The 26,505-nt window shown below is 42.1% G+C and overlaps 1 protein-coding gene across 5 annotated transcripts; it reads right to left on the bottom strand.

The window, feature by feature from the left end:
- Nucleotides 1-711: 711 nt before the first annotated feature.
- CUNH14orf93 (chromosome unknown C14orf93 homolog) lies at nt 712-20,595 on the bottom strand. 5 transcript variants are annotated; one of them, XM_090270279.1, is made up of 7 exons: nt 20,529-20,595; nt 9,500-10,545; nt 7,091-7,411; nt 3,675-3,736; nt 3,103-3,206; nt 1,705-1,817; nt 712-1,442 (listed from the first exon to the last, which is right to left on the bottom strand). In XM_090270279.1, exons 2-7 carry the CDS (start codon nt 10,091-10,093, stop codon nt 1,023-1,025), a joined length of 1,614 nt encoding a protein of 537 aa, XP_090126405.1. In that variant the 5' UTR covers nt 10,094-10,545; nt 20,529-20,595; the 3' UTR covers nt 712-1,022. The 5 variants fall into 5 exon arrangements, with proteins under 5 accessions (XP_090126405.1, XP_090126408.1, XP_090126407.1 ...); XM_090270282.1 differs by having other exon boundaries at nt 3,675-3,733; XM_090270281.1 differs by having other exon boundaries at nt 9,500-10,259.
- Nucleotides 20,596-26,505: the final 5,910 nt, after the last annotated feature.

Below are 26,505 nucleotides of genomic sequence, written 5' to 3'. Positions count from 1 at the left end.
TATACTGCCAGTACACCCTATACTTCCTCATCATCACTCTCACCACAATTCTTTTCACTGTGTACTAAACTCCCTGGCTTTCTGACTAGATAATAAAACCTCTGATCAGCATCTACCTTGATCAACAGTTCATCTATTATAGCACAGTAACTGACACCTACCTAGTAAGCCATCAGTGTTTGTTATATGAATGACTGAATAGAAAGCCATTTTTACTACTCAATCTATTCAAAATGCACAAGTTTTGTGTACCAGTGTATACACACACACACACACACACACCCTTTCCTCAAAATACAGCTTGGTCGACAGGACTAAGAAATAGCTACAGAGCCCTATGTACTGTTTGGTCACACAGTGGAAGAGTAGGTGCCAGTGAGACATGGGAACTCTTTCAGCCTTAACTCCTTCATGTGTAAGATGCGAATAATAAAATCTGCTTTATATAATTCAGTAAAGCTATTACATCTAAATCCTAATTCCCAAAAAGGGATGGAGCCCCTCCCTGTTCTGCTCAGAAGAATCAAGCCCATGACTGAAACTTCCCGCTGGGTGGCAGTATTACCCTTGCCTGGTCCTGTGCTGCTTCCACTGCAGAGCAAGACTAGCAGTCCTGGAAGCAGAAGGGGCAACCAGATCTGCTTCCCCAGAGTTTTGAGCGAAACCAAGAAAATAACAACAACAACAAAAACAACCTCAGAGACCAGGGCATATGTTGAGAAGGCCTCATATTTCTTAGACCCATCCTCTTCCTTTTCTCAACCCAGGCTCTTCTGAGGCACTGTTTATGCTTAGGAATTTTCTGCCTTGCCATTCACAATGCGGGAGTTTTCCCCCCTTCAGAGAAGTCCTTTTATTCCACCAGAGCTGCCAGCTTCCACTTCCTGTAGGGACTGTGTAAGAAAAGAGGCAGTCTGGTTTTCTTGGACTGCAGAGGACATCTCATTCTGTGAAGCCCCACAGCCACCTGTTTCTGGGACATGGGGAGCAGCAGAAGCCAGAGCTACTCTTGATTATTGATTTCACTCATCCTTTTCCACCTTGATTTCAATGAATGAGTTCAAGTCAGGACAGCAGGTTTTGTGGGACTGGTCAAAAGGTAGGGAGACAGGTTCATTTCCATCACCACCCACACCCTCCTCTTCTTGGAAATTAGGATTATAAAGTTCTGGTGGAAGGAGCTGGGCCTCAGCAGAAGGTAATCGATCTGAGGGAGGCCCATACACACGGTTGGCTTTGGTGCCATGCTTAGAGTTGGCATCCAGATGGTAGCAGAGCTCTGTGAGGCGCTGGGCCCGGAAACGGGGAGGCCGGGCTACCCAGACACCTGGCTCATTGAGACTGTCCTCCTCATCTGACATCAGCTCTTCTGTCACGTCCTTCCACAGGCATTGGTCCTCAGGTCCAAAATGTCTCATGATACTGGACCGGTTGGCAAAAAGCTATGGAAAAAGATTAGGAAGAGAAACAAACTATGGATTAGGTTTCAGGAGAGGGTTTGGGTGGGAAGAAGGCCGTGTGAAATCTGTGCCTGAGAGAACCCAGCCCCCAACTCGAATCTTAGAACTAGCTCACCCTCCTCCTCTATCTGCCTACATTCCTGCCTCTCAACTTGTTCTCAGATGCCACAACCTCTGGCCCTTCCTACTGTAGCTCGTTAGGGTTTAAAGTTAAGCGTCTTGAAAGGAAGGCCTAGAAACATACCCGGTATCTGCGACTTCGAAGTTTCTTCTCCTCTTTTTCCTTCAGGCCTTTAAAGGGGTTCAGGGAGTTGCGGTACTCACGCCTCTTAGTAAGGAAGTAGGCTACACAAGCTCCTGGCAGGGAGGGAGAAGGGAGAAAGCAAACAACAGTAATTCTCAGCCCTTTGTTCTGCCCTAGACTACTGGATGGGAGGGTGGGAATCACTATTTAGATGATGGGTTTTCTTGGAGTAATCACCCATCAGCAAAAAATAAAATTTAATCCACTATTTTCAAAACCTCCTCTTTGGTTTAGCTCTCCTTGCCCACATCTATCTCTAACACTAACTCCATCCATATCTCCTACCAGAAAGAGACAACTCCAATGCTTTTGGAACTCCTTTCCCCCTCCCCCAATTAAACTCACCCCCATTCTACTCTGCTGATAGTGGAGTACAAGTGCTTTTTCAGTGAGTGTTCTTTTTTTTTTTTTTTTGGTAAAAAGATGGCTTTATTTGCCAATTATTCACCTTGCCTCAGTTATGCCATTTTGGCATACACAGTGAGAGCCCCTGGAAGCTGGGGTCAGGACCCTCCACCGTGGTCATTAACCACAGAGCTGTGCCTGAGTCTCAGGGTCCCACTGATGGCTAGAGGCTGCAGGCAGGGGCTTTGGGCTGAAGCCCATGAGCCTGAGGACTGTTATCCTGCCTGCCAGAGGCCCCAGCATTCCCATGGGTGGTGCCAAGCAGACCAGAAGTGCGGGAGGTGTCAGGTCTCTGCTCAGTACTAGGTCTGACAAAGCTACATGTGATACAGTGGTACGCCCTGGACTGGGGGTGGACAGATCCACTAGGCCCACCCTGGTTCTGAGGCTGACTTGCCAGGTGTTTTTAAGCAAGTTATTGCTTGTCCTTTGGTTGGTCTGTTTTCTGATTAGCACTGCCAGTGAGGACTCCTAAGAGCCCTTCTGACTCAGACAGGTGTCAGGTTTGCCCCTCTACTGAATTGTGACATTGGCTCTCTTCAGCGGAATTGTTCTTAATGCTTCAGGGTTAGCTACAGACAAATAACATAACAGCAAGGAAAACAGAAAGCCCAGGACCTAATACTTTGTGACACAAGGGCAGGCCTGAATTCTGATCTTCTTTTCCTAACTCCCTAGATTTAGGTCCTATATAAACTTCATACATAATAGTATTTTAGCCCTTTCCTTCTCCCATTTTCATTTCAGACTAAGTAGGGTAATAAAAAGGCTATTAGACAATCCTGTGAATTCTGTAGGTGAGAAGAAGCAAAAACAAACAAACTTTTAATCCACTGTTTTCAAAACCACCTGGATCATCTCCATTATGCCTCTTCTCCTTTGACCAGGAACACGGAGAAAGGATGAAATGGGAGTTAACTTGGTTTTTCTCACCTTTCAGCTCCTTATCAGTGTAATTGTGGGGACTGGTCATCAGCTCCTGCTTGAGCTTTTCCAGAAGGAATTTCACTACTGAAATATTCCAAGAGGATTTGATGCTGACACAAAAAGAAGAGAGTGAATAAGGCAGTCAGCATTTTTGAATTAGACAAATAGAGATTCCCAGTTCTAATCAACTTTGTGGTAAACTCCTCCATAGCCTAACATAGAATACAAGAGGCAACGATGTGTCCAAAGTCTTAGACCCATTATGTTAGAGCAGCCCCCTCAACTTCCCTCTCCTTGACAAAGTATGGTGTGACTATTTATTAAAATTTGTATTTATTTATATTTTAAAGAGAGGAAGGGAGGGAGAAAAAGAGGGAGAGAAACATCAATGTGAGAGAGAAACAATGGTTGCCTCTCATGGGTGCCCCAACCGGGAATTGAACCTGCAACCCAGGCATGTGCCCTGCTGGGGAATCAGGAACCTAACTAGCAACCCTTTGCTTTGCAGGACAACACCCAACCAACTGAGCCACACCGGTCACATATGTCATTACTCTTTTCTCTCAAGTGGACCATACCTTTCAGACCCATTGAATCTCTTGTCGTTGGTGATGTGGTTATGCACATTGTGGACCAACTTCTAGGGGAAACAAACACACACAGTGTGAAACCAGGAGTGGACATGATGAAACCCTTTTCTGGTTCCTCTTCTGCCTGAATGCTTCTCACAGTTTGGGACCATTTCTGTTGATGTCCCTTCTTAGCCAGAGAGCCTATCCAAGTTAGTATTTCTAATGGTATCCTTTTCCCCCACCTTTTCAATTAATTTGTGAAAAGACTCTAAGATCATGCCTGGTCTTACTTTTGCTCCTGAGGAATGTGATCACTAGAGCACGGGGTCTCAAACATTTCCACAAACATACTCCCAGTAGCAAGGAGAAAGCGAATACACACCAGGGCTATTGCAAGTGGACATTTCTTGAAGCTCTGTAAATTTTAAAAATTCCTTCATAATATATCTTTATTTCTTTTCATGTATAAAATATCTTCCAAACTCTTCTTAAGACCGACAACCCAGAAAAATGCCCCTGGTATATCTCTTTGCACATTACCACAAGTCCCAGGGGTACACACACCATGGTCTGAAAAACACAAACCTAAAATAACAGAAATGTGAATTGGAAGGGACCTTGGAGACTACTGCTCAGCCTCCCTTTCATATCATTAAACAGGCTATCTTTCAGCTTTGCTTATACACCTTTAATGATGGGTCCTCACTAGTTTTTGAGTCATCTTATTCTACTGTTGAAAATCTCTGTTAAAAACTTCTGCCTCAGATGCCACAAAATCTGACTCATTTTGCCCATAATAGTACCTGGAATATTTGAAGACAGCTTTCATGTACTCCCAAAGTCCTCTTTTACCCAGTTAAATGCCCCACATCCTTTAGCCATTCCTCATGACAGAGTTTCCAGACAGACCTGTCATGAAACTGTAAGGCTCTCTGGTTTGCCAGTGTCCCTCTTACAATGTGGCACCTGGAACCAAATCTTACTTGTCAGTTGAGGTCTAGTCAAAGGGAGCATTACGTCCCCAGTGGAACTCTACACTTTTAGGAATTAAACCCAAGAGGGTGTTACTTTCCTTAGCAACTCTTTCCCTACTCACAATGTAACAGGGTTCATTCATAGTCAACTTCATTTTTCACATGGATTACTATGTCCACCATTCTGCAATTTTTAAAAATTTAATGCTGGATCTAACATTTCTTCCTATTAAACTTACATTTTCTGATTATATTTTTATCCCAAGCCCCTGCAGTCAATAGATGTTACCCAGTCCCAAGTTAACAGACTCATATTCTACCTCAAGACTTCAGCATTGTATTCAGAAATGTCCAATTTACCCATCTACCGCTATAGTAGACCATATCAACTTAGGAAATTACTGTTAATTCTTTGTGGCTAGGGTGTCTGCTCTATAAAAGACTGTTATATTAGCTTCATATTTGATAGAGTTATTTCACCTCTTGGAAGTCTAAACTTAGGAATCATAGGGGCATGTGTGAATGCTTTAGGGAGAATTTGAAAAATCTGCAGAAGAAGAAAGAAAAAAAGAAGGAGTTACATAGTTTCCAATTCAAATGCCTTAGAAGAGATGAGCGATAAAAACCAAGCCAGGCTTGAAGTGGAAAGGGAAAATATTCTAGACAATAATAAGTATTAAGACTTTAAAGGCTAATGGCTCACCTATATCCTGAATGAACTAAAAATAAATGGATTTCTACAAGAGGTGTCTGGGATATATAGCATTCCAAAGAATTAAAAGTTCTGGTTTGGTCCTTTGGATACCCAGCAGCAATCCACAGCAGCCTCAGCAGATTGGAGAGATGCCTCTCTGATTTCTCCCCAGAGCTAAAGGTTGGAATAGCGAAGATTTGCAACTGTCCCTCTCTCTCTAAACCCAGTCTGGAACAAGAACGTTTTAAACCTTCCTCTGTGGGGGCCAGCAAAATTCCTTGACTAGTCCTCTAGATCCTTTTCAAGTACTGTAATGAGTGAGCATACTGTCCTCCCAAAAGGTCTGCTATTCCACCAAGCTCTTTAAAGGGCAGGAATAAGCCAGGCCTCAATATCAGACCTGTTCCTGGAGGCAGCAGGCAGAAGAGAAATGGAAGTGATAGAAAAATCCTGACTTTATGCAAATTAGAATTGTCATATCTTTATTCATAACTTAAACACTGTAAGTTTAGGGTAATCCCTTGAAATGCCTCCATTTTTATCACTAGCAGCAAAAATGGACCTCCTGGGCCAGAAATCCATGACAGAGAAACTAAACCTATTCCCTGTTCTTTTTTTTTTTAAGTATATTTTATTGATTATATTGTTACAATAGTTCCTATTCCCTGTTCTTGATTAGTGAGGGGATGTCCCTGAACACAACCAAAATTTGAAATGAAGGTTAGAAACCAGTTAATTATGGTGTTTTCCTTCCTAGGGAGAAAAAGAATTCCTTAATGTAAAAACAAATCAAATGAAAGGGAGAGTAAAAGTAGGATCTCTTAGAAAAAGGAAAAGGGAGAAAGAAGTAATATAAATAAAGGAGGTGTATATGTTTTCAATCTTTGCTAAGACTGTAGCAGGAAGACATGGGTGATACAGTGGTAAGACTTCAGCTGGATGTGAGTGGGGATCTCCACTGCTAACCAGAACTCCCAAGTTACTTCATCAGCTGTTAGCGAGGGAATAGAATCCCATTACAGTCAATGTGAACATTAACTGGCTAAGAACATTCCCATGGTTATCAGAAAGATGTTTTTGGGTACAGAGTTGATCCAAATAACTATGATCACCCTAGAACAGGGTTTCTCAACCTTGGCACTTGACATTTTTGGCTGGATAATTGTAGGGAGCTGTCCTGTGCACTGTAGGATGTTGAGCGATGTTCCTAGGGCTTTAAGTCATGTCAAGAATCTAGACAGAACCAGTTCAGGCAAGTTCCTTCTCTGCCAGGACCTCCTAAGAGTCACTAGAATTCCCAAACCTTCATAACTGAGCTTAGTGCCTGGTGGCCATCTGCATCTTTGGGGATTGGGACCACCTCAGGACACCCTGGCCTTCCTGGCCAAAGAGCTTACCCTGAACACTAGTAATTTGCAGGCAGTTTCCAGTGCCATCCTTCAGTGGTCAAACTGCTCAGTCCCTTAAAGACCTTCCCATTAGGGTTACTAGATCCCTGGGAGATGGGATACAATGCCCCCCTTCTTAAATGGAAGATATCAATCTATCTGGAAAAGCCTTTTAAAAGTTCCATTGATGATAGCAGAGGGACTGCCTACCCCTGGAGCTATAGAAGTCTCCTTCTTGCCCCTCCCAGTCCAGTAAGATTTAGCGTACCATTCATTCAACATGGGAAATTTAAAATCAACCCACACTTCACTCTTCATTTATCTTTCCAAACTGAAGAAAAATTCATAGAAATTGAGCTCACTCACAGAGAGTACCAGATCCCGTTTGCGCCTGGAGTTCTTCTGCCCACTCCCTCTGGTCCTGCATGGGGAAGCAGTAAACCCTAGAGAGTGTCTCAGCTCCCCAGTTCCCCCTGGGCCTGACTCTTCCAAGGCACCTTCCAGCGCAGCGGCAGCACTGAGCATGTCCTCAGGGCGAGGCAGTGGCAGCTTGGTTCCATTTTCTGGCCCTGTCTCTGAGGTTGCCCGCTGGATAGCCAGTTGTGCGGCTGGTGAGAGCTGCTTGGCATAAGCAGAGACCAGCACTCGCTGTACTGCACCCTCAGAGGCCACATAATCATCCACCAGCTAAGAACATAAAAAAGAATAGCCTATTAGCCAGCCAGGCTTAGGGGAACATGGTTAACCATTAATCTTTGGCCAAGGATAATGAACATAGTGGAAAGCAGGGGGTATCTAACACAGCCTTTAATGGTCAATGGCTTGTTTCTCTGGGATTCCTATGAAAGTGTTGGGCAAATGTTTCTGTGTGTACAAGGCCTCTCATGTTGGGTCATTACCATAGGACTGATTATAAGGATAAGGCATGTTTCTGACACTCTATTTGTGAGGGGTCATTTATGATTTGTTCTTGGGTATAAGAATTGTAGATAGATAAGTGTGTTGTCTAAAAGGGATTGGGGGAGGAAGTGATGACAAGAAAGGAAAACCAAGCAATAGAAGGAGCAAGAAAATAAAATGGTAACACTAATAAAGAGGAGAAACTGGAGAAAAATGGGCGCAAAGGAGGAAGGTAGAGTCAGAAATCTCTAGACTCCTCTCCACCTCCATTCCTTTGGTGGGGCCAGTCTGTGCCCTCACATTGATCCTGCCCTGGCCACCTCCAACTGTCACTGTCCTGACATCTACTTGCCCACCTGCGCCCTCACTCAAGGGCATGTAGGACAGGGAAAGGAAGGAGGGAGGAAGGGAGAGAGAAGAAGGAAAGAGGGGGCATTTCTGTGCCAAGAAAACTAAATCGTGAAAGTAGGGGGAAAAACACAAGAAGAAGCCAGGAAGGAGGCTGAGAATTACAGACCTATGAGCTGCTGTCTGCACTGGGAAATGTAACTCCATCCCATCAGCTTAGAAGCCTTCCCTGCCTGAAGGAACCACAGCTCAGCGCATTGCCCGGCCTGGCACCCTCCTGCCTCTTCCCACCTTCCCAATTCCTCCTTCCATAGCCCCAAACCACTGAAAGTCCTGGCCAGGCAGACTGGGGAGAACAACAGTGGCCATTACCCACCCAGCTGGCTAGGCCTTTGGGGAATAGTGACCAGCTGCAGTGACACTAGAGGGGGCCAGGGGATTTTATAGTCCTTTCTCAGATCCAGCAGATGGGCTGGGCGTTGCACCCCTTCCATCCACCCTGTGTGTACTGTTTCTCTACTCTTGACTGGGCGTCTGAGTCTTGTCATGGCGGGGATGAGGGAAAGGGCAGAGGAAGAAGCTGGTGGAGGAGAATTGACAGACATCCCACTGTCTCTCAAGTAGCAACACATCTGTTATTTTCCCATCTCTGTGATCTCTAGTTGTTCCACCTCCTTTTCCGTACTTCCGTGTGTGACATTCTGCAGTTTTTACTTTCTCAGCCAGGATTTGCCTGCTCATATGGCTCCGAGCAATAAAGAAACTGAAATAACACAAAGTATTGTACTTCTATGCCTTTTCCTGCTCACACATATGCTCTTGCCTGCCTCTTTCTCCTTACATTATTCTCTTACTGTTAACTCTCAGTGGCCTACTTCTTTTCATTTTATTTCCTTTCCTCTACCTTCCTCCCACCTTACCTCATATTCGCTCTTGTATAAATTCTCTTTCCATTTAATTCACCTTTCTTTTATGCTCCCTTTTTTCACTTTTCCTCATTCCTCAACCCTTCATTTCCACTTGCCTCTTTCCCTCCCTATCTTGTCTTCTATTATCTTTGTCCTTCCCCTCTCACTTTCTCCTTCTCTCTCTCCACCTTTGCCTCTCTTCCCTCTAATTCCCATCTCTCTGTACTGAATTCCTCTTGGCAAACAGAGGGCCTGTGATAAAATATAAATGAGCCGTCTGTGCACGGCAGGCAGTCTCGCCGGGAGAGGCAGAGCGCATGGAGCAGCTGAGACAGCTGTGAAGGAGAAGGTGCCATGCAGCTACCAAGAGGGAGGGAAGGGCACCCCCATCACTGCACACACCACAAATGACCTCTTCCCAAAGCGGCTATGTATGGTTCAGGAAGGAAATGGGAGTGCTGATTCTCCCTGAAGGCAAAGGAAACATGGTGCTTTTCTGCCTTATCACAAATACAACAGAAAGGTTTAAGGAGGGGTAAAATACAGAGAGATAAGAGAAAGGCCAGGAAAAGCACGAAGGAGCAACAACACATGTGTCCTGCTCTGCAGCCATACTCACGGGACTGAGCATCGGGGCCCCCTCGCTGGCAGGCAGGGCACATCCCGGGAGCCGCACGTCTCTCTGAGCAGCTGGGAAGCCCAAAGGCCCGGGCCCTACAGCCAGGGCTGCTCCCAGCTGCTGCTCGATTACCACCTGCACACTGCTGCCCATGCTGTCACACTCCTCTTCCACTGCAGACACTGCCTTGCAGGCTTCCTCGGGGCTCTCCTTGAGAGGCCCAGGCTCCTCAAGTGGTGAACCACGTGCCCGGCTGTCCCCATCTTCATCAGGGGTGGACACCTGCCCTTGCCTCAACTCACCCACTTCCTCCTGGAGACGTTTTAACAATTCATTGTTGGCCCTGGCAAGACCTAGAGCTGCCTCAGCCAGACCCACTGCCTTATCCACCCGCTGGTAGATAATATGCAGGAGCTGCTCTGAACTTTGAACTGCCAGGCCATGTCCGGTCACTGTGATAGGAGTGCCAGGAGTAGGGTTCCCACTCTGAGAGCCTGAGCTGCCCCCACTAGTCTCGCTCTTGCAGGCACAGCAGCAGCATCTGGCCTCGCTGCCACTGGGAGGGGAGAAGAGAATGGTGGCACTGAAGGACATGGCTGATGGAAAGAGCAACCACCACGCTCACACTGCTGGGCTGCTCCAAAAGCTGTCCCCAGTCGACTGGGCTTCACGAGTCTGGTAGGAAGCACTGGCCTCTTTGGATTCACTTTTCCTGCTCATGGAGAGTGATCAGAGGAGCCTGGGCACCAGGTGGCATGTTCTGTGAAGGAGTAGGCAAGCCGTGAAGGAGCACACTGTCCATGGTTGCTTCCCCTAGTCCTGCAGAGGACAGACAGAAGGCTTCTTCTGTTGGCAGGTCCTGTGCCCCGCTGGCACAACACACTGGGGGTCACATTCACCCCTTATGAAACGGTGGTGCCTACAAAGGCCTTCCTGATGAGCCCCGCTTCAGGAAGTAGAAGGCATTCTTCCTGCATACAAGCATGGAACCCCCTACCACGCCAACCTAAGGAGCAGAGAGGGGACTTGAAAGGACCCAGAGGGATCTGAAAAGATTAGAAAATTAAGGAAGAAAATGTAGATCTGTCTTCTCCTCACTATCTTTGCTATAGTAACAGTATTGTGCTTTATTGCTTTGACATCATTCCCTAAGCAGTTCAGAACACTTCACATGGGTTATCTCATCCACAGGGCAGCCCTAGGAAACACATATTACACCAGGTCCAGAGAAAAGACATGTGAAGAAGTTACATTATCTTTTTCAAGATCAGAGGAACACAGCAGAATCTAGTTAACTATTTTCAATCTAGGGTTTATTTTTGTGAACTGATACGACTTTTTGTTGACATAAAGAATCATGAGTCTATCCTCTATAATTTTCATACAGATGCATTCAGAGTAAGACTTCTAAATAAAAAATAAAATATGCTGGTAACTGATAACTGATCAGAGAATTGAACTGCAGTTACCCAGGGCTGCAGAGCCCCATATTCTGCTGTATACCTGGGCCTCCACCCCTGCAAAGGAAACTAGTCATTGTGAATCCTTCATCCCATACCCCAGAGAGATCAACTCTGGGGTCCCTCAGCTCTACTTCTCACGCTCCTTGAAGGAGAGGCAAAGCTCAACAGGAATGTCTAAATAGCTAAGTGTTGCCACTTTGCCCACACGACCAGCCCCCAGAAACCAGAATATCAATGATAAATCAAACTGCCTCTCTTCTGAACTACTGTAGTTAAGCAACTAAACTACTTCAGGAGAGAGAGAGAGAGGAAAAAAAGATGTAGAAAGGTTGATTTGTACCAATGAGAACACTCCAGGGAACTTCATACTGTCATTTTCTAAATGATACTTGATTATAGAAAAAAGAATCATTCTGCCTGAAGCTCCCTAAGTGACAAAATCATAAGTGTGTTTACAATTTCCTTAATAGATACATTTCTGTCTTACTCTGTAAATTATAACATCACAATTAAAAGGAGAGGAGGAGGTAAGGAAATTTTTCCGTATATTGAGATTTTTTTTTTTGAATCAGCAAGCTCATTTCAGAAACAGGTAATATCAAAGCCTCTGAGGCAGGAAAGTATAAATCTGATAATGCATTTTCATTACATTTAGTTACTAAGGAATAGTCTTTAATTTGTTCTTTCCACCTTTTATATCAAGAAATGCTTTTCTGTGCCAGATATTCACTTCTTGCAAGAACTGAACTTAAATCCATTATAGCTTCTCTGTCATTAGTCACTGGAAGGCACAACTAAGCCTAAAATTAAAGGTTAAAGCCAAGTTAAAACTAAAGGTTAAAGGAAAGTGCTAAGTGATTCCTATGTCAATTCATGAATGAATCATTTCTATATCCTTTTCCCCCTTAAGTAAGGGCCTACATAGCTCCTGCAGGATTTTTCATTTTTTAACCATCATGCAAGGAGTTTAATCTGAAAAATGGGTGTTGCGAAAAAAATAGATGATTACATAGAAATGCTTGTCAGTTGGGCTCAGTATTTGTAAAATCAGAAATTAAGATGCATCAAATTGAGATACTGGGTGAGGACCCTTTCTGAACCAAAGTGGTGGCTGCTATACTCTTGTCCCAAACACTCTTTTTTGCAAGAGGCCTCAACCTCTGCCTGCAAGGTGCCTGCCTCAAGTCCTTCCCTCCCTCTTAAGTGATCTTTCCAAAACAGCATTGAACTGAAGTTTAAAAGTGGGGGTGGGGGGGTCACCACTTAAGAGCTGTTTCTTTTTTTCCTCATCTCTGCCTACTTACAGTGTTTTTTCTTAAAGATTTTATTTACTTTTAGAGAAAGGGGAAGGGAGGGAGAAAGAAAGGGAAACATCAATGTGTGGTTGCCTCTCATACAACTGGGGACCCGGCCTGCAACAGGCATGGGCCCTGACTGGGAATTGAACAAGTGACAGGGAATTGTACCAGCAACCCTTTGCTTTGCAGACCAGAGGTCAGTCCACTAAGCCACACCAGTCAGGGCCTACTTAAAGTGTTTTTGTTAAGATTATCTAAAGAGTGCTGGTATTTACAGACTAAGGCATCTACCAAGTGCTGGTGCATGGTCAGTGCTCCATAACAGCAGCTGGATAATACAATGATTACTCCTGAAACATCTGTGTTCCCATCCTGGACACTCATCCTGATTTCCTAATCTTAAAAAGAAAAAAATGCAATTGCTTGAAATGGAATTTGGGGGATTTCCCCCAAATTTAATCTCAAATTTCTAAGAATAAATTCAAGTCTACAAAGATGCATTTATATAGGTACAAGCCCTTCTATGATGCAAATTAGAGATAATTAAGAAAACAGTATTTGCCATTTATTTACTATATCTGGTTTTAGACTATGAATAATATTCAACTCTGCTAATTTTTAATAATATATTTTCCTACTGTGAATTCTTTGTTCCTCAATTTCTTTCTACTTTTCTGTTTTGTATATTAACATACTATGTCCATTTTAGAATGTCACTTTCAGGACAACAAATAAGGGTTTTCTTGAATTAAGTACAGTACACTGTAGCACAATGGCAATTCAAATAACTCTTTTTTGGTTTCCATAAATATTGTTGCTGACTTATTTCCCTGCCTCCTGCTCTAGTCTCCCATTAAAGTATAAGACATTGCAATGAAAGGACAAGGAAAGAAACTGGGTCAGCAGGGAATAAAGGAATATTTCACATTATAATATTTACTAACCAGATAACTTAAATGCTGGATAGTGATTAAAAACAAAATAAAACACTAATTTCATTAATTATAGATAGTCCCATTACAGAAAGTGATCAAGTTTGTTTGCTTGTTTGTTTTTTTTTAAAGAGACATTTAAAAAAATTCCCTATATGTAATGACATGCAAAAGGGTAAATCACCAAAATGGATTATTACTTCTAAGTACTCGAAGAGAAGACAAAGTCCCTACGTGCAAGGAGCTACCAGCCTATGTAAGAATGGAAATGTCTAAAGAACAAGCAATACCACAAATGCCTAAATATATGGTACAGGCTAAAAAACTCCTGAGAACTTAGGTCAAAATAAGGAAAAATCAACAAAATGAAATCATATGAGAAAGGGGTCTTAAAGAAGAAAAACCTACTTGAGCCATGAGTAATGTATAGGATGAACTGGTTAGGGTAGTAAGAAGGCATAATAGATGAGAAAAGAAAACAAGCATTACAGGAATTAATGGGCATATGTGAGAGGTCAGAACAAAGGGGCTTATATAGAAAGGTAAGGAAAGCTGACAGGGGACTTTGAAAACCAAGTTAAGAAAACTCTTAGAGCAGGAGCTGGCAAACGTTTTTCTACATGATCAGACAGAAAACAATTTTGGCTTTGCTTTCTGTCACAACTATTGAACTCTAGCACAAAGCAGCCATGGACAATACATTTTAAAAAACTGAGCATGGCTGTTCCAATAAAACTTACTTTATAGACATGGAAATATAATAAAATATTACATTTAATATTTACGTTAAAAATTATATAAACCATTCTTAGCTGGTGGGCCATACAAAAACAGGTGGAAGGCCAGATTTAGTCTATGGGATATAGTTTGCTGACCCTGTTTTGGAAACCTAAAAGTGGAACAGTTAGAGATTAGGAGACGCTTTAAGTAATTCAGGAGTAAGTTTATAAGAATGAGAGGACTGTGGATATAAAGATTCAACATCCTGGAAGAACTGATAATATTCCCTCCTCCCTCTCTTCCTTCCTTTTTTAAGATAGGTTGCCTCTTGCACGCCCCCAATTGGGGATCCCACCTGCAGCTCAGGCATGTACCCCTACTGAAAATTGAACAAGCAGCCTCTCGGTTCTCAGTCCTGTGCTCAACCTACGGAGTCACACCAGCCAGAGTTGATAATATTTCTTTGCTTACTAAATATGGGGGATAGAGATAGTGGTTAAAGACAATTTCAAAATTACAAGCCTGAAGGTTAGACGATGGTACCACTGACACAATGATACAAATGAGGAAGTTGAGAGAAGGCACTAGCATGTTAAGACATGTGTATTTATTTAACCTGTTAAATTTCAACAGATGGAAACATCTTTAAATGAAATGTACTAAAAGCTACTGACTACAATTGAGAAACACAACCAAAAGGAAGGTCGGAACTGGAATACAGATTTGAAATCTTTAGCAGGAGTGTTGTAGTAGAAACTGAGAGTGATTGAGCTCACCAAGGGGTAAATATAAAGTATGAAATGCAAAGGCCAAGTATTGCACTTCAAGCCAATCCATGAAAGAGGCTTCATTAAAAAAGAATGGTCAGTGAGATGGGAGAAAAACAGTGTGATGAAAGCCAAAGGAGACAGAATGTAAAGAAAGTGGATATAATCAACGGTGACAAGTGCAACAGAATGGTTAAAAAAGACAAAAAAAAAAAAATTTTGTGATGGTCATTGGTGATGACCAGAGAGAGTTTTGTGGGGGTTTTTTTCTTTTTTTTTGGTAGTAAAAGTAATATTATGTAGTAGATAAAAGAAATTGATGGAAAGAAAAGTGGAAGCAAGACATGAAAAGAACTTTTCTCGAGTTCGGTTGTGAAAGGAAGAAAGGAAATGGGAGAGGAGGGGCTCTAGAACTTTAGTATATTTAAAATGCAGAAAGAAAAAGGTCAGTGAGAAGTAATGAATCAAGATATTAAAAAAGAATATAAGTTTTCTCCTAGCAAGGATCCTCCCAATGTGAGGTGAGCTCTTTCCTGAGACTGCAGAGAGGAAAAACATGAACAAAGGGACAAAGATTCATTGAGGTGGAGAAAGGAAGACAAACTTGTATACAATAGAGATATTCTTTTTACTTTGGAGACAGTATGAATAATTCAAATCGGTAACATAGCATTATTATAGGCACTGCTGCATTATCTGTTGTTACAACCTGTTCAGTTCTTTTATAACACTTCAGGCCTAACATGATTATTGCTTTCTTCCATCACTAGTTTAAGGTTCTCAAGCCCATTCAACCCTGCTGCATTATCAACATGCCTAAACTTTATTTTGCAACCTTACTTCAATAATCCATGAATAATACATGGAATGTTTGGCAAAGCAATGGTTAACTGTAGTAAATTAACCAGGCAGTAGTTTTAACATTATTATTAAACACTGATACTGTCAACTTTTGCAATTTCAGATTTCTACTCTATTTTAAAACTGAACTCATATTTTTGTTCAAGGAAAAATAGGAATAAACCAAGATTGAGCACCACAGAAAAATATACATGCCTTTTGCAAAATGCTTTCAACTTTTAAAATTGAGTGTTCAAAAAAAGATCTTCAGTCTTATGAGTTACCAACACAAAATGACAACATTTGTCAAACTTAAGTTTGCATAAAATATGTGTTTGGTGTTTTAGTATTGGTCTAATTTCTTTTAAAGATTTTATTTATTTATTTTTGTAGAGAGGTGAAGGGAGGGGGAAAGAGAGGGAGGTAAACATCAATGTCCACGTGGTTTCCTCTCTAACGCTCCCAGCTGGGGACCTGGCCTGCAACCCAGGCATGTGCCCTGACTGGGAATTGAACCAGCAACCCTTAGGTTCACAGGCTGGCACTCAATCCACTGAGCCACACCAGCTAGGGCTTGGTCTAATTTTAATACATGTGAAAGGAGCCTAGCAAATGTACTTTTCAATAATTTTGATATTTTTCTCACAAATATTTGGATAAAAAGGAAAGAAAACTCATCTTCTTTAGACAGTTCAGGGTGAGACTGTCCATAATCTTAATTATCCCTTTTCTCCCAAGTCACATGTATTTTTGTTAGAACTAAATATATCATACTCTTGGCAGCTCCCTTGCTTGCTTTCTACCCATTCTGAGTTTGAATTTTCTGCATGACTGAGTTCACCTCCAAACTATGAAAAAAAAAATTTTTTTTTTCACTAGTAGATGTGTATGATATGGTATCACTCAGATGATATATGTTTTTATAATAAACCCTTGACTCACTCAGGGTCATACTAGCAATGGACTTCCTGAAATGTGATTACCGAAAGTATAGCAATCCATGCCGTAATTTTCATTTTAAGAAATAAAAAATGAAAATGCCCACTTAAAGCTCCTGCTGTGCTGGTCAGCTCCAGTCCTCCACTTGAAGGTGCAAAATGGCTCGCTTGTTAAAAGGTCCTCTGAAAATCTATTTCTATCAGAAATGAGCTCATTATCACACAAGAGTAGGTAAGCAAATATAAAGCACTAATGTCCTGCAAAGAAAATCTAAGACCTCATTTTCAGGGGTAAAAAAAGAGAGATGTAGCCCTGGCCAGGTAGCTCAATTGGTTGGAGCATCATATATCAAGGTTGCAAATTAAATTCCGTCAGGGCACATAAAAGAATTAACCAATGAATGCATGAATAGGTGGAGAAACAAACAGATGTTTCTGCCTTCCTTCCTCTAAAATCATATGAGAGAGACAGAGACGGAGACGCGCATGTAGACCCAGACGACAGAAAGAAAAGGATTTCATCTAGCCGTTGCAGGTGTGGCTCAGTTGGTTGGAGCGCCCTCCCATACACCAAAAGGTTGGGAGTTCGATTCCCAGTCAAGGGCACATGCCTGGGGTCCGCGATAACCAATGTTTCTCTCTCTCTCTCCCCTCCTCTCTCCAAAATCAATAAACATTGAAAAACAAGATTCCACCTAATCAAAAAAATTCCAAGTATCATTGTAGGGTGGTACAAGTTTTTAACTCAGTGAGGCAGTCTTTATTACCGTTTGCTAAAACACAACTTGTTAAAATTAAATTTTCCGGTCTAAGCTTTTCATATAAATATGTCTGATGTTAAAGGATCCTTCCTGCATTTCTGGAGAACCTGAAAAATGAAAAACCAAACCTATAACAAATGCTCAGAAAGCCCTCCGTAAATGTTAGTTGATTAAATATTAATCCAAGATGACAAGGTGGGCACCAGGGACAGAGTCATTTCCGAAGAGACAGTGTGATTCAGCTACAGGCGGGGCGACCGCAGCGACGACGCAGGAGGTACAGAGCCCCGGCACTGCCTCCAGAGCCACAGGGAACAAGGCGACCCGCCCCTGAACCTAATCGAGAGCCTGTTCTGGGACTCCCAGGGAAAGGGATGATTCTAGAGGGGATGGCGGGCAGCAGTGCCCCGAGGCGCACTCGGGCACCTACATGGGATACCGTTCGTAGACTACGAGACCAAGAAAGCTCTACGGACTTCAGCTGAGTATAGCGGCGCAGCTCCCGCTGTGGCCTGGCCATTGCAGCCCTACAGCGTTGCACCACGTGTGCCTGCAACCGCCACCGAGCCAGCTGACTCCAAGATGCCAAATTCCGCGCTCCGATGGCTAAGTGAGATAGCTGCGCCTGCCCGTGTACCTGACTAGCGCGCGCACGCGAGAGACACCACCCCATTTGTCCCTGTCTCCGTGGTTGGCGGTTGGACTGCGGAGGAGCAGAACCCGAGACGCTATTGGCTCCAATACGCAGTCACTCAACAAGCCAGGGAAGGGAGGGGCCCGCTCAGGAAAGGACACGACTGCAGGCTTTTTCAAGGCCCGTCAGGCGCCATCTTTAACTTGTTTTTTTACTTGCTTTTGTTTCTCTGCTGCTTACAAAGCCTCGTGTACCAGATTATAAATACAGTGGCCACAAATCGTGTTTGTTTTGTTTTGTTTTTTTTCTTCCACAGATCGGTTTCATACTTTTGGTGGTGGAGGGCTTTTCGTTTCTGCCGGCCTTGGTTCCAAATCTTTAAGATATCACTAACAAGTTGCAGTTCCCCTTAGTTCAAAGAAGTTTTCATCTCTATGGGCTTCGCAGATTCCCAAGCAAAATCAACTAAGTTTAGCTTTGCTCTGCTTTGGTAGGATGGCCGCGCCAAGATATATTCATGAGAGGAATTCTCTTTTTTACAGAGAAAGAAACTCAAAGCAAGGACATTGGATGTGAGCGTACAGCCCTAGTAAAAAATAGCCTAGGAAGTCAGGGGCTTGGGCTGTGTTCCACTCTAGGAGGAGCTCTCCCTTTTCTGGGAAGCTAAAAAGTGAGGCAAAAAGTGTATCTGATGACCTGCAGGGCTGCGGAAAAGAATTAGAAAGGCTAATAAAACTCCATTATAAATTTTCAGCACTGCCACCATCACAAAAGTTACTAGGATCTTGACTAGATTTCAAAGTTATGCAGGTCTAAACTTGTAGAATGATCCTCACTTGAGACTGTTTATTAAGCACTGATCTGGCTTGCATTATTAAGGGACTAAAAATACATTCAGTCCAGGTAAGAAACGCAGAGCGCCCATACAGGGCTACTTTCAATATAATGGATTTCAAGATCTGTTCAATTTTATCGCTGTGGTTATTTAGGTGTCTCAAATATTGCTTGAAACTAGGTCACTAAGTGAAGAAGGGAAATATATTATCATCATAGACAATGCGGTAATAAAATCTGAACTCTACAGTAGATCCTTTTTTATCACCTGGTTTTGCTACTACACTTGCAACATTCCAGTTTCTCCCTTATCAACCCATATACGTCAGTGTTTTCACTCCAATCTGTGAACACATAGTTGAATATAACATTTTTTCCATATGACTCCTAGTAGAAGACAGTGGTTCTGTTAACGGAATGAAGTGAGAATATTGCTCATATAACTGGAGATTCTGCTCTAAGGTTGTCCTTCAATTCATATACTTTTCTCTGTAGCTTACACAAAAGCAGGCTTTTTATTCCAAAAATGCAACACGATTAAAAAAAAAAAAAAAAAAAAGCATTCCTCATTCCTATTATTTATTTGCCTTTGCCTGCTCTGACCCCTCCCCCTCACCAGGGACCACCATGAACAATTTTTGAGAATTGGCCTTGACTGGATTATTTTCCTGGTACTTCGCCAGCTGCAGAACTTTTCAAACAAATCCCAACCTATAAACGACAATTTTGTCAAAAAGCCAGGAGAGAACTTCCCTTTGTGAACACACCAACCAAACCACACATAAAGGCCAAAATATACACAGCTGTACATTTAAGAACAGAAGACAATAATAAGCAAAACCACTTAGTTGAAACAGTCGCTAAAAAAGGCTTTGAACCACACAATTCAGTAAATTGCCTACCCTCATTTGCCACATGGACTGTATAGTCCCTGGCAATTATTTAATTATTTCCCCATCTGACCCTTATAGTAAATGCACACAGAATGAAAGTGCCTGAGTATGCGAAGTGTAGGAATTCTTTTAAACTCGAATTTGCACAAACCGTTTTGATCACACGCTTGGGAACACAGCAGAAAAGAAAGTCACACCGTAGGGGCTAATTTGCACACATAAAACCAAAGGCAGTCACTTTTGAAAACAAAATTAATATGGCACATATACACATACTGTACATATACACAAAGCACAAAACCCCAAGATAAACCTTTACTTGTTTCATGAAACACACACACGTACTCATGAAAATGCGTGTAAGACACACTGTAAAAAGGGCTTTGACCCCACTCCCCAGGGAAATGAGTGTCACAAATTACAATAGCCAAACATTCTTAACCTATTGGCCTTGGAAAACCGCCACATTAAAGCCACTTGGTTTTGGTTCTGCGTGAGTGTGTAAAACGCACGCAAACAGCTTTGTGAGGGAGTCTTAAATCCTGCTTTCTTCGATGTTGCCAGAGGCAAAATTTACATTATCCCTTCAGCCCGCTTAAAAAAAAAAACAACGAAATCTATACTTCCCAAGTGGCTAAATTTTTTAAATCCCTCGACCATAAAAATTTACCAGTTCTTAAAATATAATAGCAAAAAGAAAAAGAAAAAAAAACTATAAATTTGGCTGGAGACAGTTGTATACGAACATCCTGCTTCTCAACTTCTTGGTATATTTAAAACCTTGACCAGGAAAAAGAAAGAGGAAGAGAGACAGAAAAAGAAATGGGGGAAACCGCAAATTCCCCTTAACAAGTTTCCTCACCCCAACGCTGCCACGGATCTCTATGTTTAAAAAATTTGAACACACACACAAGATTAAAGAGGGGGAAAAAAAATGGAAAAAGGATACCCGAAGGTCGTATGGCTCTTTGTATTCGTGTGTGTGCAAAAAGGAGGACGCGCGGAGCCGGAGCCGGCAAGCCCCGCCCCTCCCCGGACGCCCGCCTGGATTGGCCACTGGCGGCCTGCGGGCCGCTCCGCCCGTGAGCACACGCCGCCGGGAGGCACGGGCCTCCTGGGGCCCTCTGAGCGCAGTCCGGCCTGCTTCCGCCTGGCCCTTGGCGGCCCTCTCACGTCTCCACCTCTCTCACTTCCCTCTCACTTTTCTCACCCTCCTCTCACCCTTCCCCATCATTTTTTCTCAGTGAAAAGGGGTCCATGTACCCCTATAAATAATCTAGTGAACGACTTCCTTCTGAAAATTTCCTAAACTTAGTTAACTAGTCAGTAAAATTCTAGCCTGGGATTAGCCACTAGGACTTGGTCTGTGGGGCCAAGCTCATGATTTCCAGGTGGAATGTCTCTGGGTCATGTCTCTTGTTTAACACTCCCATCTTTAAATAAATATTCATACAAGTATGAGATATCCTTCAGGTGAAAGTAGTTCTACACTTTTGGTGGTGTTTTTGCTCATCTTGAATCCTCAGCTTTTCTGTTGACTAAGACTACATCCTCGTGAACCTAAAATGACTTCTCTCGACCTCCTGCCTAAAGAACTGGTTTGCTTATATCTGGATTTTTAATTTTTATTAAAAAGTTTTTTAAATTGTACTATTTTTCATTTTTTATTGTTTATGCTATTATAGTTGTTCCCACTTTCCCCTCTTTTCCCACCTCCATCCAGCCCCCACCACCACCCCCATCCCTCAAAACATCACTATACTGTATCCCTGTCCAAGGGTCATGCATATACGCTCTTTGGTTAATCCCTTCACCTTTCTTCCAATCTCCCCCTCCCCTGTTCCCTCCAAGAGCTGCCAATCTGTTCCATGTATCTATGCCTCTGTTTCTATTTTGTTCATTAGTTTATTTTGTTCATTATATTCTGCATATAAGTGTGATTGATTATATGGTATTTGTCTTTCACTGACTGGTTTGTTTCATTTATGAGAATACTCTCCAGATTCGTTCATGCTGTCACAAAGGGTAAGAGTTCCTTCTTTTTTAATGCCAAATAGTATTTCATTGTGTAAATGTACCGCAGCTTTTTTATCCACTCATATATTGATGGGCACTTGGGCTGTTTTCAGATCTTGGCTATTGTAAATAGTACTGCTCTGAACATAGGGGTGCATATATTCTTTTGAACTGGTGTTTCAGGATTCTTAGGATATATTCCCAAAAGTGAGAAGTACCTGGATTTTTAACACCCTCATAATCTGATCCCATTCCCCTGCTTGGTCTTAGTTCCCACTGCCCTCACCTTTTCACCCATTATTATTCCTTTGCTCAAGTGGTCTCCTCTTCTCTAGCTGGTCAGTTTTTATCCATTCTTCAACTATTTCAGTCACCATGGACCACTTCCTTCTGTCTTATCAGCATGAACTTCATGCTTACTCAAGGTAGCAGCACTTAATTCTATCTTCACTATTTCACATATTTCAGAAATTTCATACTAGTAATCTGTTTGAGATCAGAGATCAGATTTAAATTTATTTTTTCATTCGGAATCTGTTTTTGTTTTTGTTTTAATCCTTACAGACCAGCTGGCATAATTGCAGACATTTAGTAAATACTGAGAAAAGTCATTTATAATTAAATAAATTAATTTTTTTTCTAGCTAAGACACAAATTTGGAAACTCAAGTCCCATGACAAGATTTTGCCTTGTAGCCCTGGTCAGGTAGCTCAGTTGGTTAGAGCATCCTTCTGATACCCCAAGGTTGTGGGTTCCATCTCTGGTCAGGGTACATACAGGAATCAACCAATGAATGCATAAATAAGTGGAACAACATATTGATGTTTCTCTCTCTCTCTCTCTCTCTCTCTCTCTCTCTCTCTCTCTCTCCATCTCGCCCTCTTCTTTCCTCTCTCAATTAAAAAATAAATAATTTGCATTCTACAGTAACTAACAGCTGTGAACACTTTACATATATTTACTTACTTAATCTCCACAGTAGTGGATAGGTACTATTACCCCCATTTTATAGATGAGATTAAAGCACAGAGAGGCATTATAGTTTTACTAAAGTTATACAGCTAATAAAAAAGAGACCTGGGACTTCCGGCCAAGATGGAGGTGTAGACAGATATGCTGCGTCTCTCTTCACAACTAAGAAGGAATACAACTACCTCAAAACTAAAAACAACCAGAATTTCCTGAAAATAAAACTACATGGAAGTCCAGCAAACAAAGATATAAAGAAATACTCATCCAGACAGGTAGGAGGGGTAGAGCTGGGGCGGAGAGGATGCAGTGTAGTGGCCGGCAGCGGTGGGCTGGCGGAAAGTGCAGTCACACGCTTTTATTAAAAAGTCAGGAGGGACACCTGGGGAGTGTTCCCAGCTCCTCACCAGATCTCACAGATCACGATCTCAGCACCAGGGAAAATCAAGCCTCATTGCTTCTGACTGTGCAGACCAGTGGAGATTGGGGTGGAGGCAGAAACTACCACTCTCAGCAGAGTCTGCTTGTTTAAAGGGCCCCTACGGTCCTAGAACGTCTGCAGACCCACCCACTCTGGGAACGACGGCCAGGGCAGCAGCTAGAGGGGTGCCAGTCTGGTGCGGAAGTGGGGGAGGTGCCTGAAAAAGGGGCGAGTGCTGGGCTGGTGAGATTGTTCCCTCTTGGACCCCTCCCCCACATACAGCGCCACAACGTGGTGAAACAGGTCACCCTGTACTGAAGAGTCCATAAGGCTCCGCCCCTTACAATGTAACAGGAGCAACAGCTCTACCTGGGACAAGGAGGCAAACAAACACAGGAGCCTGTCAGAATGAGGAGACAGAGAAGGATAGTCAAAAAGGGGAAACGGATCAAGGTTCCAGTGGGAGAACTAAGCGACAAGCAGATAACCAACTTAACAGATGAGATAGACAACCTAACAGACACAGAATTCCAAACACTGGTGATAAAGATGCTCACAGGCTTGACAGATAAGCTTAAGTAGGGCAAACTCATAAGAAAAGAAATGAAGGCGATGCTAAAAGAAACGAAGGAAAATCCACACAAAACCAATGGTGAAGGGAAGGAAACTGGGGTTCAAATCAATGATTTGGAACATAAGGAAGAAAAAAACAGTCAACCAGTGCAGACTGAGGAAACAAGAATTGAAAACAATGAGGAGAGGCTTAGGAACCTCTGGGACAACTTTAAACATGCCAACATCCAAACCATAGGGGTATCAGAAGGAGAAGAGGAAGAGCAAGAAATTGAAAGCTTATGTGAAAAAGTAATAAAGGAAAACTTCCCAAATCTGGAGAAGGAAATAGACATACAAGTCCAGGAAGCAGAGTCCCAAACAAGCTGGACCCCAAAAGGACCACAACAAGACACGTCATAATTAAAATGCCAAAGGTTCAAGATAAAGAGAGAATCTTAAAAGCAGCAAGAGAAAAGAAGAGAATTACCTACAAAGGGGTTTCCATAAGACTATCAGCTGTTTTCTGAAAAGAAACTTTACAGGAAAGAAGGGACTGGCAAGAAGTAGTCAATGTGATGAAAAGCAAAGACCTACAGCCAAGATTACTCTATCCAGCAAAGCTATCATTTAGAGTGGAAGTGCAGATAAAGTGCTTCCCAGACAAGGTAAAGCTAAAGGAGTTCATCATCACCAAGCCATTATTATATGAAATGTCAAAGGGACTTAAGAAAAAGGATCAAAATTTTGAACATTAAAATGACAACAAATTCACAACTATCAACAACTGAATCTAAAAAATAAAAACAGAATCCAACTAAGCAAACCAGAATAGGAACAGAATCAAAGGAATGGGGATCATTTGGACGGTTATCAGCTGGGAAGAGGAAGGGGGAGAAAGGGGGAAATGGTGCAGGGATTAAGAAGCATAATTGGTCGGTACAAAATAAACAGGGGGAAGTTAATAATACAGGAAAGGCTGAAGCCAGAGAAATTACAAACACGACCCATGGACATGAACTAAGGAGGGTGGGATTGCTGGAGGGAAGGGGAGTACTGGACAGAGGGGAGCAAAGGGGAAAAAAATGGGACTACCATAACAACATAATCAATAAAATTTACTTTAAAGAAAAAAAAAAAAGAGACCTGGGATTTGAACTCAGAAAAAAATCTAGCTCCATAGTTAAGTTCTTAATCACTATACCTCACTGGCTCAAGACCACATCTCTTAAAAATATTGTTACCTGATATCATCCTCACAACATTCCACAAGATAGATGGCCTGAACACTTCCAAAATATCATTGTAAGGAAGCTACACACAAAGGTGAATGTTCCAAATTAAAGGACAATAAAGAAACATAACTACATGCAAAATATGACCCTTGATTGAATCTGGGTCAGAAAAAAAACTATAATAAACATTACCAGAATAATTGGGCAAAATGAATATGATAAATGAAATATGAAATTAGATAATCTGACTGTATCAATGTTAAACAGGCAGATTATTGCCATCCCCATTTACGAGAATCTGAGGACAGTTTACTATAAATACTCATAGTTAACAGGTAGCAGACTTGAGACCCCAAGCCAGCTGTCTTATTCAGCCTCCACATTTCAGCACTGGTGGTCAATCAGTCCCTCTCCATACACTTGTTGGTTCTCAGAGTATAGCATGTTCTTGATAGGATCTGGTTCTTGGCAGAAAGACCCATTGCCTTTAGTGTTGTTTTCACCCTAGTAGCACCCTAGCAGCACCCTAGCTTTTGTTGCTGGCAACTCTGGCAACAGCTTTCCCTGTTACATGAAAATGAGATGAGAGCATTTGCTTTCCCATATTTTCCATTAATTTTTAAAATAATACAGGTCAGCCATGAAGCCACTAAGAAAATATTAGCTTTTGATAGGAATATACTAGTATAGTTCATATCCTCAAGTGTACAGGTGATTATTTTTCATAAATGTTAGGATGAAGGAGAAACAGAATTGTTAAGAACAATTATAATAATCACCATTTATTGAGGGTTTACTAATGCCAGGCACTATATTTAATCAATTCTATGAGACAAGTACTATTATACTGTCTCTTTTATTGATGAGAAAACTGCAACTCAGAGAGGGAAGGCGACTTACCTCACAATGATTGAACGTATAAATTGCGAAATCAAAACTTGAATCCAGGTCCACTGATTCCAGAATGTGTGCTCTTGAGCATTCACTAGTCTCTGCCTAAACTAAAATCCACTCTGTCTTGATGTCTTATCCTCTTTTGTTCTCTTGTTCTGAGTCCAAGTAAGTCAAGCTGTCTTTCCTCTGATGGTCAATAGTGTTCATAACACCCCCCATGACATCTCCTGAGATACATTTTTAATTATGAGTCCTTTTTACAAAGGTTAGAATTAAGTTGGAAAAACCATTTCTTTTAACTTTCTTTTACTGTATTTCCCCTATGGTCATTGGGGAATCTTTGGTAGAAAGTTTGAGTGAAGCATTTTTGTGCTATTAGGTTATGAGAATAGAGAGAAAATGCACCTTTTTCATCTAAAAAGTTACAGCAGTGAACTCTAAATCCTTTGAGATTTCAAACGTTAAGTTTTACATGACTTGTTGATTAAGGAAAAGCTGCTTATTTGGCTTTGACTCAAGCAGATCTCTTTATTTTAAGCTGTTTCTGTTCAGTGAGATCCCACAGGGACTTCCTTATACAGTGAAATCTAACTTACCCTGAAGTGAGACCTTGAAGCTGTTTCTGACAATCATTCACTAACACACCCAAGAGTATTTTAGAACAATAGTGGAAGGAAATTCCAGAGCCAGTTGGAATATGTCCTCAGAGACATTGGAGAGGGAAGTGTCAAAGAGAGCTGAGATTTGGAGAGATGAAAGAGGTTACATGTTGTACACCTGAAACTAATAAAAAAAGCAAAATATTGAATGTAAACTGTAATTAAAAATAAAAACATTAA

This window comes from Furipterus horrens, unplaced genomic scaffold (genome assembly GCF_987537825.1).
Source record: "Furipterus horrens unplaced genomic scaffold, mFurHor1.1.pri manual_scaffold_3, whole genome shotgun sequence".
NCBI lineage: Eukaryota > Metazoa > Chordata > Mammalia > Chiroptera > Furipteridae > Furipterus > Furipterus horrens.
Note: the sequence above shows the minus strand (reverse complement) of the source record. Positions and strands in the feature narration are given on the sequence as shown.

Excerpts from the sequence above, each read along its gene's own strand:
- CUNH14orf93 (XM_090270279.1), bottom strand. The coding sequence starts at position 10,093 with ATGTCCTTCAGTGCCACCATTCTCTTCTCCCCTCCCAGTGGCAGCGAG. Across the intron at positions 7,412-9,499 it reads GGGCCCCGATGCTCAGTCCC|CTGGTGGATGATTATGTGGC; the intron begins GTGAGTATGGCT and ends TTATGTTCTTAG. Across the intron at positions 3,737-7,090 it reads AACGGGATCTGGTACTCTCT|AAGTTGGTCCACAATGTGCA; the intron begins GTGAGTGAGCTC and ends TGTTTCCCCTAG.